The 19,823-nt window shown below is 31.8% G+C and overlaps 1 protein-coding gene across 1 annotated transcript; it reads right to left on the reverse strand.

Moving 5' to 3' along the window:
• Positions 1-420: 420 nt before the first annotated feature.
• Positions 421-19,769, reverse strand: LOC127738487 (uncharacterized). Its single transcript, XM_052249769.1, has 9 exons — positions 19,244-19,769; positions 15,519-15,693; positions 9,270-9,431; positions 8,372-8,410; positions 7,192-7,542; positions 4,627-4,809; positions 3,317-3,351; positions 2,209-2,551; positions 421-917 (listed from the first exon to the last, which is right to left on the reverse strand). The coding sequence occupies exons 1-9, from the start codon at positions 19,640-19,642 to the stop codon at positions 733-735; spliced, it is 1,872 nt and encodes a 623-aa protein (XP_052105729.1). The 5' UTR covers positions 19,643-19,769; the 3' UTR covers positions 421-732.
• Positions 19,770-19,823: the final 54 nt, after the last annotated feature.

Raw genomic sequence — 19,823 nt, forward strand, 5'->3', positions numbered from 1 at the left:
TTTAAAAAACATATCCTTAAAGGATACTTATTTAACACTGCATTTGGATCTTTTAGTTTAGTTTTCATCGGTAGAAATATTGATGTTGTAATAAATAAATCAAAACCTAACTAATTAGTATTGCTATACACCTATTAACATTTACGGTCGCTATGTCCGTATCTGACGTTTTGGATTTCAATGAACGTAATCTATGTACTACTGAATCAAGGATATTGTTACCACAAAACATATCTAGATTCCTCCATAGATACAACGTTTTGGTTTGGAAGTTTGGCTGTACCTGAAGAAAACTTGTCGTTATTGATAAAGGCAAATTATTCAAGCAAGTTTTCTACTATTAATACACATCGGCTTACAAATAGTAAGAAAAAGAAAATTAGTAAGTTGTAAAGTAAAACCTTTTCAAAAGTACAGACACAAGTTTCAGCTTTATGTAATTAATAAATAACACAAAACAAAATACTTATAAACCAAATGATTATTTTAAGGTAATTATTGTCTAATACATATCTTAAAATATATATACAATTAATCTGCTCAAACTAACACTACAAATATAGAGTTTAGTCTAACTTTGTTTTGAATATAATGTTAACGTAAATAAATATATAGCATTTTACTAGTACAATGTTTAGATAGGGATATACAATAAACAAGAGCATATTTTGAAACTGGTTTCTATAAACACTGCAGGGAAAAATCAAAATAAGTTTCAAGTGTTCGGTTTCATTACGGACATGTTTTTACCAGGGAGCAAAAATCACACCGATCTGTTTCTAATCTAAAGCAAAGACCACTTGCGCATGCAGTAATGTAAGGTAAATTCGCTACACAAGTAACAAATCTGTGGCAGGTTGTTGGGTGATGATATCTGTTTTCTATGGTTCCGTTATAATTCTGGTTACAAAAGTCATCTGAAGTTTTAGTAAAACAATATTATAAGATTATTAGGATTAATGTTAATTCAAAAGTAGACAGATTTCTACTATTTGAGAGTAATGCTAGTACAAGATTCGATAAACATATACGTTTATTAACAATGCGAAATATAATCAGATAGCATAATTCGATGATTAACAAAAATAGGCCAAAGGAAACAGATTTAAATCAAAAACGCAAACAGATTACAAACAACTACACAGACAATTAAGGATAAGGTGCTCTTTCGGGTGCTTTGGCAGGATATGATTCAGTCGTGTCTGTTTCACTTTGTTAAGAGCATGTTAATGAGACGGGATGTCATGGGAATAAAATTGAGAATGGAAATGAGGAATCTGTAAAAGAGACAACAACTAGACCAAAGAGCAGAAAAGTGCCCAAGGCCACCAATGGCTCTTCAACACAGCGACAAAATCCCGCACCCGGAGCGGGCTTCAGAAAACCGTTTAATACTATTTTCTGCATTTTGTTGGTGCAGAATATTCAATTTCATTCTGTCTTATGTAAGATGTTTTTCTTCAGTTCTTACCAGGTAAGGATGTTTATTCAAAAAATCCTCCTACCACTAAACCCCCGAAAAATATCAACAATTGGAATATAAATTACATTAAATCCTTATTCTAAATAAAACAGATTATTAATATGTGTCTCACACTTTTCAATCCATATTCATCTTTTTGTCTTTTGTAAACATATTTTAGTTTTAAAAAAATGACATTATTTGTAAACTACAGATCTGAAAACTAAAAAACTATGATCCTTTGTTGATCCCAGTATTAGATTTTGCATTGTTTGGTTTAATTGTGTTTAAAGAAAAATTTATAATAAATGTATGTATTTCCTTCGGAGTTTATAAATGTGCAAACAAGGTTTTTCTTATACTTTTATTTTTGTAAAAAACATTTGATTGTTTATAATGTTTACAAGTTTTATGTGTGTAACAAAAATTCGCGCCTCCGTCATGTTAATATGTACTAGTAGTGCAGTGAACGCTGTCAATAAAACTGTAAAAAACTCACTACTAATCAAAATGAGGATTTTAAATTACTAGTACGCAAAAAGTATAGGGTATTGTTTTATTAACAATTAAAAAAATATCCTTGCACCCAATTTATTAAAAAAAAAAAAAAAAATGTAACAGCGTTATTTTTGCTACTCATTCAAGATTCGGTAAGGCCTAAACGATTTTAACCAGATTGTCTCCTTTGCTTGTTTTATTTTATCTTGGTGCAACATACAACTTATCCCCTATAAATTTCTACTTACTGGAAACCAGGTAAAGAGTTTCACTGTTAGAATAGATAGGAGATACATCCGGATAAAGGCCATTTGTTACTCTACATCTAATGGTTGCATTGTACATAGCCACAGTGAATCCAATCCAAAACTTGAGGACTCTTTTAATTCCACAGTTTTCTGTTGTGTCTGTTAAGGTTGTATATATAGGAATGATTGTTTGATAATTATCGTTTCCTGCCAACTTTATTTGAACTTTTATGTCACCCGTTAAATTGCCAATAAAACCAGTGCAAATATGTAGATTTGAAGCTCTTGGGGAAGTCAGACCAACAACTTGATCAGAATGTATTGTCATATCAACTTTGTTCTGCTGCAAAAGGAATTAATAAATTAATTTTAAGAACTTTAGAATACTTATATGGCCTTAACAGTTTTCACCACACCCTTTTTCCATTGCTGTTAAATTTTACAAATCAACGTATGAAAAGGTTTTAAATAATCTCATTATAAATACAAGGATTAAATATATTTTTTTCTAATTACATTGCATAACAACCTTAGTTGATAAATTATGAATTGCAGTTCTATATATACCAGTATCCTTGTCTGATCTATAATTTTACCGTTTGTGACATTTTGACTGAGTGTAAAGTGGGATGGCGGGTGATGTATGCATAGCTGGAGACGCTCACCTTGTAGACGCACCCGGTTTTGCTCCGTTTTGAGTTCATGCCGTTCAGGCGTTCTCTTCAGTTCTTGTTGGTTACCTGAACTTGTTTTGTTCTTATCGATTTCCGAGATTTGATCACTATTGTCTTAGTAAAGACTTTTTCATATTCAATTTCCAGTAAGAAATGACAATGTTTTTGACATTTTGAGTGTAACAAAATTAAGCTAAGGGGAATTGGCCATACTCCTAACCATAGGGAAAACACCTGCTTTTTGAGAGCTTGTTTCTACATGTTATCTTGGAAATGTATAATCAACATAGATTTGGCACATTCATTGTTTCGTAACATCTGCTTAAATGCTTTAGCTTGGTTGGAGTTACAAACTATTTACTAATGATACCTGTTTAAAAAGTGTGTACTTTTCACATATGATCTGATTCTATCATGTTTAATTTGCATATTACCTGCTGAACAACTGTCGTATTGGTACAGGAGATACCTTTAAAAAGAAACGAAATTTTCTATCATTATGCATGAATATTTTTCTCATGATTTTGGAAAACCAAACATTAATAAAACATCGTTTTTTTCAAATACATTGATATTATATTCTATTATATAAATCAGTTAGTAGATTTTTTGGGGTCTTATTAGTTCTGAAGGAGGTAAAATAAAAGTAATATATCAATCGGAATAGTTTCACTATTTCTTTCCGTTTCCATATATAACCAATCAGAATTCTAAAATACAGGATATTAACAAGACTTTTCATTAACATGCCAAAGATTAAAATATTATTTTACAAAGCATAAAACTAGCTTTCAGTAACTGTGCGAAATCGTATGTCTTTTGGTGGTTTTAGTGCCGATCTAATTTATCAAGCCATTTCAAACTGATCTTTATAAACCGTACTTATATTGTGCTGTTTCATCACTTACAAAGGTTAGAATAGAGTTCAGCGTTCGAAAACATGCTTAACATTGTAAGATTTGTTTGGACGGTTCCAAGTCGGGAGTCTATAATTCAGTGGTTGACATTGGTTGATATATACCGTATTTGTTCAATGTTATTTGTGTTTGCATAAATCAGGTCGTTGGCGTTCTACTTTACACTTTATTTTTATCAGTGTCTTATGCGGTAAAGATTTTTGTCTATTGTTGCAGGCCAAACGATGACATATAGTTTCTCTCATCTACGTCATTTGGTCTCTGCATAGCGGATAAGTATCTCCTTGTTAATTATACGAAATCCACTTTTTATATAGCTAATAAAATTACAGGTATTATTGTTACTGCAGCAGATGCGAACTTCTACAATTAATTTTTCTTCACTGATGCTCAAAACGAAATAATTTGAAAGTATATCAAAAAGAAATAGTCGAAATTTTACATTGTTCACATTGAATTTGAATGCTTGTTTTGACATCTATCTTTAATGGAAATTTGTAAAGCTTCAACGTTTTTAAAGTAATCTAAACTTTATAAAAGTCTTGTTTGTTTATTGTACTGTTGATGTCTATTGTCTTATTCATCCTGATGGTTTGACACATTCTACATGCTATTTGAATATAATTTGTTGTTCTTTGCAAAAGAATTTGGCTTTTCTTGCATTTCGGAAATATTTGATTTTACTTTGAAAACAATCTGCAACATAAATGTGCGCTATCAAATGAAATCATCTAAAAATGAGTTGAAAGTGGTCTAACATAATGTGTTGTGTCTCTATTCATCACCACATCTTAAAGTCGTTTTTCTTTTAGCGGACACTTTCTTACTTGTTGCTGGACATGTAACATCATTGCAAGGACTGCACGTTTCTACTGTATATATTCCAAAACAAAAGTTGTACTGACATGCTCGACCATAAGGTTCTTTATTCTGGCACTCAATATAATAATGGCAGTTTGAAGGATGCACACGGTTGCTTTGAGAGACACTGTTTTCCTTACACGCATCACCTGGAAAAAATTTTCTGTTGTAAATATACATAAACTACATCATAATATGATTTTATCAAATAGTGAATTCTTTTCTAACATTGCGTGATGAACTAATGTTCTATTTAAAGAAAGACAATTCGAATTGTTTAAGAGGCGGGCATGCATTTAGATTAATTTCTATCGCTTCAACATAAGGTTAAACAACTAGCATGTCCAATACCGATGACGTTAATTTGCTGACATTTAACACAGCATTAGTCAAGATAAAAAAAAACAAAGTTTCATCCATTCGATAGAAGATACGCCATTGCAGCTTGTTGCCTCTGTTTACGCCCCTCTCACATTTGGACATATGATGCATAAGCTACAATTTCGTAATTGTATTTTTGTATTAAAGGGCATAAAAAGATAAAGTCTTTTATTACGAGTTGAAATAAACAAAAAACTTATGCAATCCCGTGTGAAATTTTCGATTGACTTTTCTGTTTCATTTCCGTCCATCACAAGTTGCAAGAACGATGACTTGGTAATAAGAAAGGTTATAGGTCTGATCTATTCTTTCTTAGTATTTTACATTTGCTATATAAAATGAATAACGTTATAATTATGTATACTTATCAGAAATTTCATTGACCGATAAAATTGCATCGTCACAAAAGATTGGCTCAATGTTTGTCCTTTTTAGGTAGGACGTTATTAATCATAAATTCATAAGAAAACGTTCTGTTGAATAGTTACAAAAAAAGTAAATTGTAATAGAAAAAAATTTCCATAAAAGCAAAATGTGGAACATTCCGAAAGTTGGTGAATGGAAAAAGCTTTAGATTTTGCATGTACATTATTTTTCAAAATCTTAAAAGCAATATGCAGAAAAGATTAACATGTTATTAAATGTCAGTTTCAGAACCTTTTAAAAACAATCATCTCGATAAATAACGACTATAAGACATTATGTATTTGCATGCATATTTTAAAATGACATAGTTTAAAAGACAGTATCATTAACCTATATTATTGTGGATTAGAAATAACTTTAAATCAGAATGGTTACCTGCGTAAACAAACTATTGATTGTTCTGTTATGAAAAGAAGACATAAAAAATAAATAGCAAAACGTCAAAAGAGAAAAAGACACTTAGAACCAGCAACACTAAGTAACAACCCAAGAGTGCTGGCAGTTACTGAAAACTAGTTTAAACCCCATGTCATCTAACAAATATTTCAGGTTACCCAAACATAAATATCAATCGAAACATCCAACGGCTATAGTGTGGAGAATCATAAGCTGTCTGAGAATAGCATGCCATTGTGCAATGTCAAAATATGACTTTCGACAACATGTAGGACATTATACAATTATGGCCCGTTGAAAAGGTGAATATCCGAAATTGTCAACACGAGAAGGTTATTTCACTGAGGGCGCAGCCCGAAGTGAAATAACTTTTAAGGGTTGACAATTTTGGATATTCATCGCTTCTAAGGGGCCACAATTGTTTTATTATACCGAACTAACAGTGGAAGGGCATTTTGAATCATTGTAAAAGCACTTACCCTTACTTGAGTCAGTAACAAACACAAGTTGACGTTCAAAAATACATGTAATTTGTGTCTTAGAATTCTCGTATGTACAACAAAGGTAGATTCTTTTTGTAAACTATTGATGGCCCTGAAAAGGACCGTTATTAGAGATATCATCGGCACAAGATGCATGTCAAAAGCCTTATTTCCTCTTCTCTCGATCAATGGGCTTCCTGTAACTTGAACGTTGCCATTTTGTTTATTTACGTCTGTGACGTCATTTTCATGAGTACAAATCAACAAACTAAAAAAGTTATTCGCCGGTGAATAATAGGGTTATTCAACGCTGGTGTAAATTTTTAGGGTTATTCGTTCTTCCTTGCATTGAATGAAAATTAACTGAATTATTCCATGTCACGTGATAACGTTTTACCCAATAGAATTGTTTGAAATATATGTAAGGTATAATAATAAGTGTTAATGTCTGGATACACGCAGCAATACAAGTATTGTTTTCTACTAAACAATGCAAAATAATATCAATGTTAGTACCAATAAAGGACAATATTCAAATAACTAACTAAAAACTAAACTGATAACCTTTAAATTTATTCACATGAACGCAACGTTTTTTTTAATAAAGAGTAAAATAAAAACAGTAATTGGTAAGATTAAGGATAATGATCTATTAAGTTCAATTTGATCAGAAATGATAAAGCACGATCGCATGAACAGTCAAAACAATGGAAAGAAGAGTAAACCACTGAAAAAGTTATCCAATAACTTTGCATAACCTTGCAAAATAACCTCATTTTCATGTTTTTGGTAATTTTCATCATCAGTATTTGTATTTCATTTTGATAGTCTTCATACGATATTTACCTGGTATAAGAAAAACTGTTTCATTATTTGAATAAAATGCTGGAGAATCTGGGAAGTATTTATTAATTACTGAACATCTGGTGATAGCCTTCTCCATGTCAGATGTAAATACTATTCTGAAATTAACTTTTCTATGAATTTCGCATGATGTCTTGTTGTCCTCTGTGCTCTCAATAATTACGTCTAATTTTCTGAACTCCAGCTCTCCTGACTTCAAAATTGCAATGCTCAGGTTTCCTGCTGGGTAACCAACGTCGGCTTCGCAACTATGCAACAACAAATTTCTGCTAACTTCAAGGTCAGCTATTTGATCAGGATTAAGTTGCAAAATCGTTTTACCAGTAGGCGAACCTAAATGCAAATGAAAGAAAGATTTTGTTTACAATTACATTGCGAATTAAACCAATATAAACATCTTATTCGAATTAAGTCCGCTTCATAAATATTTCACACCCTTTATCGTATTGGATTAATACAAAAACGGATATATTATCCATCTAAAAATGTGGGACGATACCAAGGGGAATAAAAGACCGTAAGTTGAAGAACAGATACAGAACATGTTGTCGAAAGAAAAAACAAACTGACTAATTAACAGCAGTTTTAAAAAACCAACCACTGGAAATAAACTCATTCAGATACCAGGCTTAAAATTTGTGTAAACCAGACACGCGTTTCGTCTACAAAATAATCATCGGTGACCTTCGAATCAAAAAGAGTTAAAAAAGTCAAATAAGTATGAAATTGAAAAGCAATGAAGAAAAAAATTCAGTAAGGTTTTGCCAAATACAGTTAAGGTAATCTATTCCTTAGGTAGAACATACTTAGAATTTCGAAAAAAATCAACAATTTTTTTTATAATTATGACCATATCGAGGATAATGCATGTAAACATAGAAGTGGTGACAACTGAGCTAATGATACCCTCGGGGACGAAACCTCTACCAGCAGTGGCATCTACCCAGTGGTTGTAAATAAACTCATCATAGATAGCAGGCTTAAAAAGTTTGTACACAAGACGCACGTTTCGTCTACAAAAGACCCATCAGTAACGCTCAAATCAAAGGAGTTGAAGGTTAAAGTTGAAAAGCATTAATAACCAAAAATTCCGAAAAATTTTGCCAAATACATATAAGGTAATTTATTGCTGGTGTAGAAAATTATTAGTTTCCGTACTTACAGTAGGATTCCATAGTTGGTGCTTGTGATGAGCTACTCTCTGAAAGGAAAGTTATAAGATCTTTGTATAAACAAAATATAATGTTCCTCGGATTATCAAAACTCTGTATCATTCCATGGGAAACAAAACACACTAGAAACAATAGTCCAAAATGTGAGTATTTACTTATATTTAACTTACATGATTGAATGAATGAGTGTGGGATGAAATAAACATATTTAGACGACTGCGTTCACTTGTACGATATTACAAGAACTATATTTCGTAACGAGCCCTGATATTCCATATTTTATTTTTATTATTTAAATTGAATAACTAGAGTTGATATCAAACGATATTTAATTCTCACGAGTGGTATAACGTATTATTCTATAGGAAAAAACATCGCTTAGTTTGAAAACAAATTATTCCGCGAAAAGTAGTTTTTGTCTTTAGGACATGAAAAGTTTAAAGTCATAGGTTTAATTCCGGTATGAAACATCAAAACATTAGACATAAGCTTCAGAAAGCAAGCAGCAACCTTGGTGTCTGAGTAGTCTAAGCAGTTCGACAACTGTTTCACAAGCATGTCAATACTGAGGTTGTGAACCCCAATCTAAGATTCTCAGTTTTCTTGAGAAGGTTGGTAGTTCTCTCCGGTAATTTCAACTTCCCCCACCAATAAAAACTTGCTGCCTAGAAATAACCAATAAGTCAAAAGGTTGTGATAAACACCAAAAACCAATCTAACAATCAACCAGAACGTTATCAATTTGTTGACAATAAGAATATTTCCTAGGCGAAAAATGTAGGTGTTTTGTATATTATTGAATAAATCACATATATCCGTTTTACTGAAGAAAACATGTTTGTTATTTTTTTGCATGTCAACATGTTTGGCTCTAGATATACAACGTACCTTTTGCTGATGATAAAACCTGATCGGTTGATGTTGTAAGCGTAGAAGGTGGATTTGTAAAGGTATCTGTTGACGCTTCTGTACTGAGTATTGGTGTTCCAAAAGTAACTGATACAGTCGTTGACGTATGCTGGGTATTGTTTGATGTACTAGTTTTATCGTCTGAAATATAACATAAATAGCACTTACTTATTTTTGTTTCTTTTTGGTTATAACTGATGTGTTTTAACTGCTTTATATATGATAGTTCGTTCTTATTTTGTGCTTTTCCACCACTATCTCTAGATTAGGGAGAGAATTAGGCGCCCGCATATATAGGCGTTTTTTAAAAAAAAAATCTACTTTTTATGTCTAGGGCTTAAATTGTAATAAAATCATATAATTGTTTTTTTGTCTCAGACTATAAATTGTACTTATTAAAGGCAACGGCAACACTTTTTGTCTGGTTTGTGGTAAGGACTTTCTGAAAATATGCGACCAAAGGGCACAACAACAGCAAAAACGATCTGTCAACATTTGAAAGTTTATTCAAACTTTCAAAATTTCATACAATTTACCAATTATTTTGGCGCCTTTTTCAATGTTAGAGCTTCATTTGAACCTTACAAAAAGTATTCAAATATTTAGATAAGCTCAAATATATTTGTACTTGTAACCTTTTAAGTGGCGTCCATGAAAAAATGTCCACTTCGCAAAGACAACAAACAATTGGCAAAATTATAATCATTCTCTTAGTAAAATGGTAGACTTTCCTTTTACCTGCCACTAATACACCTTCACTTAGTAAAATGGCGGTCATTTATGGATGCTGATGATAAAATTCGTCTGCATTAAATCAATTTGTAAGTCCTATTGATAGCGTACTTGTTAACTTGTCTACTTTGCAACGTCTTTTTATTTAAAGAAATGTTGGCCTCAAATCATATAAAACGTGGAGTTAATGAAATAAAATGTATTGTTGAAGACGATAATCATAAAAACATGTAAAAATATGTATCTGAGAAACCTTGTGTAACAACAAATTCATGGCTGCTAACATGTAAATGGTTATAGTCCGTAGCGCAGTTGACGTTTTTACATGTTAGCAGTCATTGTGGTTACACGCGGTTTCTCAGACACATGTTTTATGGTCATTATTTTAGACAATACATTTTATTTCATAAACACCACGTTTTTTTATGATTTGAGGTCAACATTTCTTTAAAAAATAAAAGACGTAGTGGACAAAGAGTGTTTCATATATGGGACATATATCATTACACAGTGGACAATTGTAAATATTTCTGGTAGTTAAAATTGCAAATCAAATAGTTACACCGTATATAAGCATTTGTTTTGTCAGATTCTTGAAGAAAAAATACCTTTAAATTCTAATTTCTAGCATGGTAGAGCCTTATAAAATCGTTGTGAAGGGGACTCCTTGGTAAATCATGTTCACTTTTACAGAGTTGTTGTCAAGCTTACCGTTCAATTTAAGGTTTCATATTTTGTATTTAGCTTATACTAGTGTTAGAGTATTGACATGTACAATTAAATCACTTATTTCTCAGCATTATATTTTTTTTTATTTGCCAGTTGTCAAACATGGACATTTTTTGAAAAAAAGGCCTATATGTTAAACCCCGCCACATTCTATATGTGCCTATCTACAGTCAGGAGTCTGCGATTGAGTGGTTGTCAGTTGTTGCTGTTTATCATTATTCTTTTTTGTTTATTGTTTTGTACAGTCTGTTCTTGTGATGTTCTGTTGCACAACTGTTCCAGGTATAAAGTGAGGGTTAGACGTCAACTAACATCACCACATTCTTTTTGTGCATGTCGAATGTCAAGAGCCTGTAATTCAGTAGTTGTCATTTGTTGCAGTATATCATATTTGTTTTTTGTTAATTGTTTTGTACATAAATCAGGCCCTTAGTTTTTTCAATCAAATTGTTTTACAGTTGTAATTTCGTGGCTTTTTATATCTTACTTAACGGTAAGGAGTTTACTGATTGCTGAAGGCCGTGTGGTGACCTATATTTGCAAATTTCTACATTTGGTCTCTGGTGGAGAATTGTCTCATTGGCAATCATACCACATCTTCGTTTTTTTCTATGAAAGAAAGTCTTAAGTCATATATTGAAAGGAAATGTAGTACATGTATTTATTAAAAAACGTATGATGTCCCTTCGATGGACATTACACATTGACAAGGTGTAATTACGGATTGAACAAGAATTTTGATTAACAAATTTGTATACTTTATATGGTAGTTGAGACGTATCTTTTATAATTCTACTGGTTAAAATTAAAACAGAAGCGGGTTGAGATTTCAACACTAAAGTGAAGTAAAGTGGCACTCAAGCCCCTAATCTGTAACTTTGTTAATGTTTGAATTTTTTAACTTAATTTGTTGTTTTACGAAAATTTGTGGTAATGAAATAGTGGTTATAGTCTTTGTTCTTTAATTAGCTCCTCGAAATAATTTATGGACCTTCTGCATATCGTTGAACGCCGTTTATTGACCAACTTTGTCTTTAAGGTTTTTGTATTGGCGACATGCCGTCTCATTGACGTATATACCAAATATCCTTTTATTCATATTTTTTTCAAATATTTTTTTAGACTGTATATTACACTACAAACCAGTAAAAGTCTGAAATTGCCTATATCTGTACTCGACTGTACTGATTTTTACTCGACCAGTCTGAATTTGTCTGAAATTTACTTGATAATACTCGACTGTAGTCTGAACCATACTTAACAGTCTGAACTTGTACTCGACCCTTACTCAACCAGTACTTAACCATTTTATACGCGTCTGAACCATGTTCGACTTAGTCTGAACCATGCTCGACCTAGTCTGAACCATACTCGACCTAGTCTGAACCATACTCGACCAAGTCTGAATCATACTCGACCAAGTCTTAACCAACCTAGACCTATTTTTTGTATCTATCTATTGTATTTCATCAATTTAGGAACTGCTTTTAACAGCTATTTCCCCTGGCTAGAAATTTGAACAATTTGAAATTAAAAATGTATTCAATATAGCATTGAAACCAAAATTTCACAATAAACATAATATAACTTCATCACCATATTCATCAACACTAATCTTATATACATACATATATATCACCTTTAAAATAAAAGTAAAACAAGCTGATCAAATAATCTCAAAACTGAATTGTGACTAATATTTTCAATGTTATTCAAAATTTTTTGAATGTTTCAGATATATTTTATGGTTACTGGACAAGTTTCACCATTAACTTAAGCCTCCTTAGATTTATGGTGCCACTTGAGTTTAATTAATAATGCAGTGAACATTTTTTTATTAAAATATGTATAAAATAGCATATAAAGCAAGTTAATAAATTTTAAAAATGACACCTTTTTTAGCTCACCTGGCCTAAAGGGCCAAGTGAGCTTTTCTCATCACTTGGCGTCCGTCGTCCGTCGTCCTGCGTCCGTCGTCCTGCGTCCTGCATCCTGCGTCCGTCGTCCGTAAACTTTTACAAAAATCTTCTCCTCTGAAACTACTGGGCCAAATTTGACCAAACTTGGCCACAATCATCATTGGGGTATCTAGTTTAAAAAATGTGTCCGGTGACCCGGCAAACCAACCAAGATGGCCGCCATGGCTAAAAATAGAACATAGGGGTAAAATGTAGATTTTTGCTTATATCTCTGAAACCAAAGCATTTAGAGCAAATCTGACTTGGGGTAAGATTGTTTATCAGGTCAAAAGCTATCTGCCCTGAAATTTTCAGATGAATTTGACAACCCGTTGTTTGGTTGCTGCCCCTGAATTGGTAATTTTAAGGAAATTTTGCTATTTTTGGTTATTATCTTGAATATTATTATAGATAGAGATAAACTGTAAACAGCAATAACGTACAGCAAAGTAAGATCTACAAATAAGTTAACATAACCAAAATTGTCCATTGACCCCTTAAGGAGTAATTGCCCTTTATAGTCAATTTTTTACAATTTTCATAAATTTTGTAAATTTTTGTAAATTTTTACAAAATATTTTCCACTGTAACTACTGGGCCAAGTTCTTTTTAGATAGAGATAATTGTAAGCAGCAAAAATGTTCAGTAAAGTAAGATCTACAAACACTTCACCATCACCAAAACACAATTTTGTCATGAATCCATTTGTGTCCTTTGTTTAATATGCAAATAGACCAAGATGAGCGACACAGGCTCTTTAGAGCCTCTAGTTTTGTTAAACCAAGAATTTAATATAATCATGATAATAGAACTTCCATAGTAATCCTGTGATAAACTTTTAAAAAAGGAAATGTGTTCCAAAGTTACAGTAAAAATTTATTTCAATTAAATTTAAATAATTTTTGTCAAAATTAAAGACATGGCATACAAGAAGCACTTTAATAAGGTTTAGCTACCTCAGTACATGTGTGTTTTACAGGTAAAAAGAAAGCCCTATTTTTCTTAAACTCGTGTATTACTTATCTAGTGAATTCAAAAGGCCTTACGATTTAAGTTTCACAGGATGTTACAATTTTGAATGAATGTTATTTAGAATTTAATACTCTCTGACCAGGTGTGATCTTTTTCATGAGTTTGCCCCAAACAGGAGGTATTACTTTATACTTCACCACTAATCAGAAGAACAATTTTATTAATTTCTTTAATATTTATCCCTTTTTGATTTATATTGTATATAATATATCACAAATTATAATAATAGATATATTTCTAAAATAAGGTTAAACAATTTCAGTGATTTAGTTGGCTGTTGTTACCTCATTAAAAAGATAATTATATAACTATTGTACATGTTTTGTATGTAACCATGAAACCTATGTAGTTTTTATTTAGGAATTTAGGAAAATTAATTTAAAAAAAAAACACATGCCAAACAAGGAGCACCTTAATAAGGTTTAATTACCCTCAGTATAGGTGTAGTTTTTAGGTAAAAGAAAATCTTTTTTTAAAAAAACTCTAAAACTTTAAAATTAATATAATTAAATTATTATATAAGATAATTTGATTTAACTATCTCTGTTTGATAAATCTGATGTAAGAATGTAAAAATCTGTTTTTATAATATATCTTTATTTTATTGTGGCTGTTGTCATGTCAGTTAAAAAGAAATTTATTTTAACAGTTAAAATTTAGAAAAAGTAGAGGTTATTTGGTCAAGTATGTTTCAGACTGGTCGAGTATTGTTCAGACCTTTGGTCGAGTATGGTTTAGACTGAAAAAAATAGGTCGAGAATGGGTTAAGACTGTTTCAGACTGGTCGAGTAATAGTTCAGACTATTTTCAATGGCAAAAAAAAGGGTCAAGTACAAATCAGTACAGTCGAGTATAGTTAAGACTAGGGTCGAGTAATGTCGAGTAAAATTCAGACCAATTCAGACTGGTCGAGTAAAAATCAGTACAGTCGAGTACAGATATAGGCCATTTCAGACTTTTACTGGTTTGTAGTGTTAGCAAAATGTCCTCTTTTTTCTAGAGAAGTAGCTACTTGAGACGTCACTTTTTAACGTTCAAAGGCGAATGATGAATAGAAAATGTATAGAAGCATAACATGTGTTCGTATATCAACAAAATGTACTAGTTAAAGTTACATACTTGCTTATTCGTGTGAAATATTTGGATATTTAAAAAGATAATTAAGCATTCAGTAAGCTGTAACCGAATAGTTACATATGATATTCAAAAGCATTAAAATGTCCAATTTGCAACGTATACGAGGTAACAATATTAATATAACTTACAGATTTGTTTAATTTTAACAAGCCTAATATTACCCATATAATCCAGAATGTGTTTCATACCATGGGATGCGCACATGTACGTCTACTTATTTGAATTCATTACTTTGCTTTTAAATTGTTGAGTTTGAACGTTCTCGATGAAGATGGATCTAGTAGGGTATTTCAGACGCACGATTTTTTGTGTTTTTTTTCCAATTTATTAACAATGTATCAAAATGAAAATCACGAGTCGCCAATTATTTGTCTCTTTACGTACACAGATATTTTTTTATGAATTTTATAACGACTCATTTTAAATTCACCAGTAACCATTGGGAAACCTAACTAGAATTCTACTGAATTTAAGTTTGTATGATTAAAATAATAATTAGAACAGTTTTTTGTTCATTAAAAATTTACTGAACTTGAAATGAATTTACTTGATATAAAGCAGAACATATTTCTGTAGGTAAAAACCTTATCAGTACACGTTTGAGATCTGGATACGAACTAACAATTTAAAATAAACAAACTTTCATTGATATTTCTGAGGAATAAGAAATAAGCTGCACAGCCAAGGCCAATCAGGAGTGTTGTTATTATCGTAACAAGAATAACCATTCTGCAGGCCGAACAAGGAGAATTTCTAGATGGTTTATTTGTTTCTTTGTCTTGCGTTTGGCAGTAGTCGTCTGATGGTCTTAGTACCTATAATAAAAGCCTGTGTTATTTCAAATATATCAAAATATAAATGAAATTCAACGATAAATAACATCTAGACAAGATCTAAAAACGCAAACATCATTCAAAGATGACCAGAGATAATATATAGCTTGAATAGGACCCTGTGAAAGAAATCCAAAATGAGAGCCAAAAAGTCATATTGTCATGAAATTTCAAAATGGCCATAATTTGGATGTTAAATGAATCTATTTTAAAAGCCTTAATCCTAGGTTAAACAAATTTCGTCATAAGAAAAGTTGCCAATGATGATATTGAATCCGTAGAAACCAAAACTGGATAACGAGTGACGGCCAAAGTAAATTATTCTAAAAACTGCTAATTATTATTGAAAATTTTACCAAAACTGACGTTTCAACAAAACATAATGCATACTTGAGGAGTCATTACTTCATTATGTTTTAATGCGATGTGCTAAAAAAAACCCTATTTCTATATAAAAGTTAGTGGGGTTTGGCCTGATGAAAATCATAGGGTCAATTATAACCCCTCGTGTACTTACTCTTTTAAGCGATAGAAAGCTATGGAAGCCGTCTAGGATAGGCATTAACAATTCAAACGCCGACTATTTGATTCGTAAAGGTAAAAAAGCTAAAGAGAAAAAACTACATCTACAAATGACGTATGGTTATACTTCATAGCGAGAAAAAACTCAAGCGGCGGAAAAAACAAGTAATTTTTAACAAAAGATAGTCAGCTGTCTTGTTGTTGTATCATTTTCGCTGGTAAGCAAATAAAAAAAACAATTTTAGCTTAATAGTGGATTTTTTTATGAGTAGACAGGGCGGATCAAGCCATTTTTTAAAGGGGGTTCCAACCATATGCCTCCATATAAAAGCATTGGTCGTCAAAAAAAGGGGGGTTCTAACCCCCGGACCCCCCTCGATCCGCCACTGGTAGAGAACAAAAAGAAAAAAAAACATCTTAGTCATTTCTAACGTCAGAACAAACAATATTTAAATAATTCGATAACTATCCTTAGAACAACACAACATGAATAACCATAAATACATACTTTGATAAATCAGACAATCGCATAATTTCTAGCAACTTGTAAAACATGTTTCGTGCTAATCTTCTTGAGTCTTACCATCTAACCAGTTGTCAATGTTTCAGTTTAGACACCATTTCAATGACTCGTTCGTAATTTTTAATATCGTAAATTCTCTCCTTAAGTGAAAACAATTCTTAAACGATATTTATTGTTAAGGTTACCCATCGGAGACAGAAGATAGAAAATAAGGCATATTTAGATTACCATACGGGCTTCAACAATAAACAAAACTAAAACCAATTAGTAAGCTATAAAAGGCCCCGATATGGCAAGCCGTTGTGAAATTTATTCTCTATTTTTTTATATTACAAATTAATTTTTAATATGAATAAATATGTTTTATTTCACAATTAACAAAAAAAAGTTTCTGATATCAAAAATTCCACTTATTAATATTAAAGAATAAGAGTTGTTTGAGCGCTTTTATATATGATTAACATACGTTACTGCAAGCTTGTAGCTGAAACATATCAGGGAAAAAATAACAAACTCTGGAATAGCGACTTTACAAACGACTTCCTACTGATCAATTAATTTTATCTTGCAATCAGTTAATTGTATACAAATACTTTTTTGTTTTGTTTGTACTTGTACAAAGTATCCTATTACTCCACTTTCATATTGAGCAAACTGTAATGTGAATATTCCTATTTGTGTGACAGTTCAATTTGAGGTCCTCGCCGTCTGCGTTTAAACTATATAGATTTCTTGCAAAATATTGAAAAACCAGAGACAACTATTTGTATTTAAACAACTAAACCGTAAAGCACCGGGTATAAATTGCAGGATAAAAACATATGCACATTGTTGAAAATATAAAATCTATTTGTACTCGCTACAAAACGTAGAAAAGCTCGGCGAGCCTCGCTTTTCGTTCAGTTTCTATATCTTGTACAAATAAGAAATATATTTTCCGACAATGTACAGTGGAGATCACTTCTAACCTCTCATCAAATCTATCAGAATCTGTCAGGAGAACTGTTCTAGGACAGTATGTAGAACTGTCATCCTGACACCTTTTAGACAGTTTTAGCTAGAACAGTTCTAACCTAGAACTGAATTGGTCAGTTCTACCTAGAACTGATTTAGACAGTTCTACCTAGAACTGATCCTGACAGTTCTACACTAGAACAGTTTTAGACAGTTCTACCTAGAACTGAACAAATATTTAGTCAGTTCTACGACTAGAACAGTTCTACGGCTAGAACAGTTCTACGACTAGAACAGTTCTACGATTAGAACTGATTTGGTCAGTTCTACGGCTAGAATTGATTTAGTCAGTTCTATCCATAGAACAGTTTTAAGAACTCTTTGTCTTAAATATAAATAAGTCAAAAGAATATAATATATATTAAAAAATTCTCATCACAGCACTGTTTTAACATTTCTCTAACTGCAGTGACGTCATTTAGAACTGTTCTACGGTTAGAACTGATTTAGTCAGTTCTGCTGACAGTTCTACGACTAGAACTGATTTGGACAGTTCTACCTAGAACAGTTTTAGACAGTTCTACCCTAGAACTGATCCTGACAGTTCTACCTAGAACTGATTTGGTCAGTTCTACCTAGAACTGATTCTGACATTTCTACTTAGTACAGTTCTAGGGTAGAACAGTTCTAGAAAGAACTGTTCTAGGACAGTTTAGAACAGTTCTATGACAGATTATTCTGACGGTTCTAATGAGAGGTTAGAAGTGATCTCTCATATTCTAATTAGTAAGCAAACAGAAAGTTACAGGACAGAAAGTCACAAATTTAATTAGACAAAAAGTCACAGGACTGAGAAAGAAAATTCTGTATGTTTTATGGAATCATTGTTTATTTTGATTTACAAATCGCTGTTATTCACCAGAATACCTTTGGCAATTTGATCAATTACGCGTAGAAATTGCAAATCATCTTTTTTCATTACATTTTTGTACAAATTGAACATATAATATGGGTTTGATAGGCACTAACATGACATCTAAAAACAGGTTCATCTTCCTTGTTATTGGAGGCAATTTTACATAATAGTGAAGCATGCAAGCAAGAAATTGTAATACACTCATATTTGTTTTCTTGCTATTAATTCATTTGCCATATATATGGTTAATATTTATATGTTTATATTTTTTTATAGCCACTTATACAAAAATGGTTTTAGAATTTCGAATAACATTTGGCTATGTTAAATAGTTAAATATGAACAAAATACTTGTTTTATCCTTATATTCCATTATAGCCTTTTATGGCATTTATGTTGGCCAGCGTGGTCATTCGACACAATATTCTTAACTAGGTTCTACTCTAACGGAAAGGATGATGGTGGACAAATTTGGTTGCAGTTGACCTGAAAGTTTCAGAGGTAAGATGTTTGTGAAATTAAACAAACGACGTTAAACGATGCGAATGGCTAACACTTGTCCTTCAGAACGGTTTGGGTAAAAATGAAACACATATTAAGTTTTGTAAATCACTTACATATTCTTTTTGATCAAAACCTTTTACGTCTGAATGTTCAGTCGTTCTAAGTTTTGTTGAATCTCCTATTTCATAATATATTCGAATATCATCAAACTCATTAAACTCTTCTTTGTTGTTATGATGCATAGTTTCTCCTTTACTGCGTTGCAAATCCGGAAATTTATCTGATACTTTATCAAGTTGCAAATTATTTCTGATGGATCCCTGTACACTGAGATAATCATGGTTAGAAGATTTGCCCTTTTCATAGCGATCACAAGGCTGTAAATATCCATTAAAATGCTTCTGTTTTCCACAAATATCAGGAGGCAGAGGAAACTCGTCATTGTATGATCTGTTAAGGTATGCACTAAAATTTCTTTCATCGAAACCCATCGTTCTGCCTTGGAGCTCCATTTAAATTCTATTTACTGATTAACTGTTATGCTAGAATTGAAGTATCTTTTAACATATCTATATACATTTTTTAAGTCTTTTGTTTGGTAATAGAAAGAAGATCCAACCGGTTTGAAATGGAGTAGAATAAGATTCATGACTTTGTTAAAGATCTGCATAGATATAGTTCATGGTAAATGCA

This window comes from Mytilus californianus, unplaced genomic scaffold (assembly GCF_021869535.1).
Source record: "Mytilus californianus isolate M0D057914Y unplaced genomic scaffold, xbMytCali1.0.p SCAF_4, whole genome shotgun sequence".
Lineage (NCBI taxonomy): Eukaryota > Metazoa > Mollusca > Bivalvia > Mytilida > Mytilidae > Mytilus > Mytilus californianus.

Coding starts and splice junctions, on each gene's coding strand:
- LOC127738487 (XM_052249769.1), bottom strand. CDS start 19,642: ATGGAGCTCCAAGGCAGAACGATGGGTTTCGATGAAAGAAATTTTAGT. Junction 3,352..4,626: donor TGTTACATGTCCAGCAACAA/GTAAGAAAGTGT, acceptor TTCTTTTTAAAG/GTATCTCCTGTACCAATACG. Junction 918..2,208: donor AACTCTTTACCTGGTTTCCA/GTAAGTAGAAAT, acceptor CTAAAACTTCAG/ATGACTTTTGTAACCAGAAT.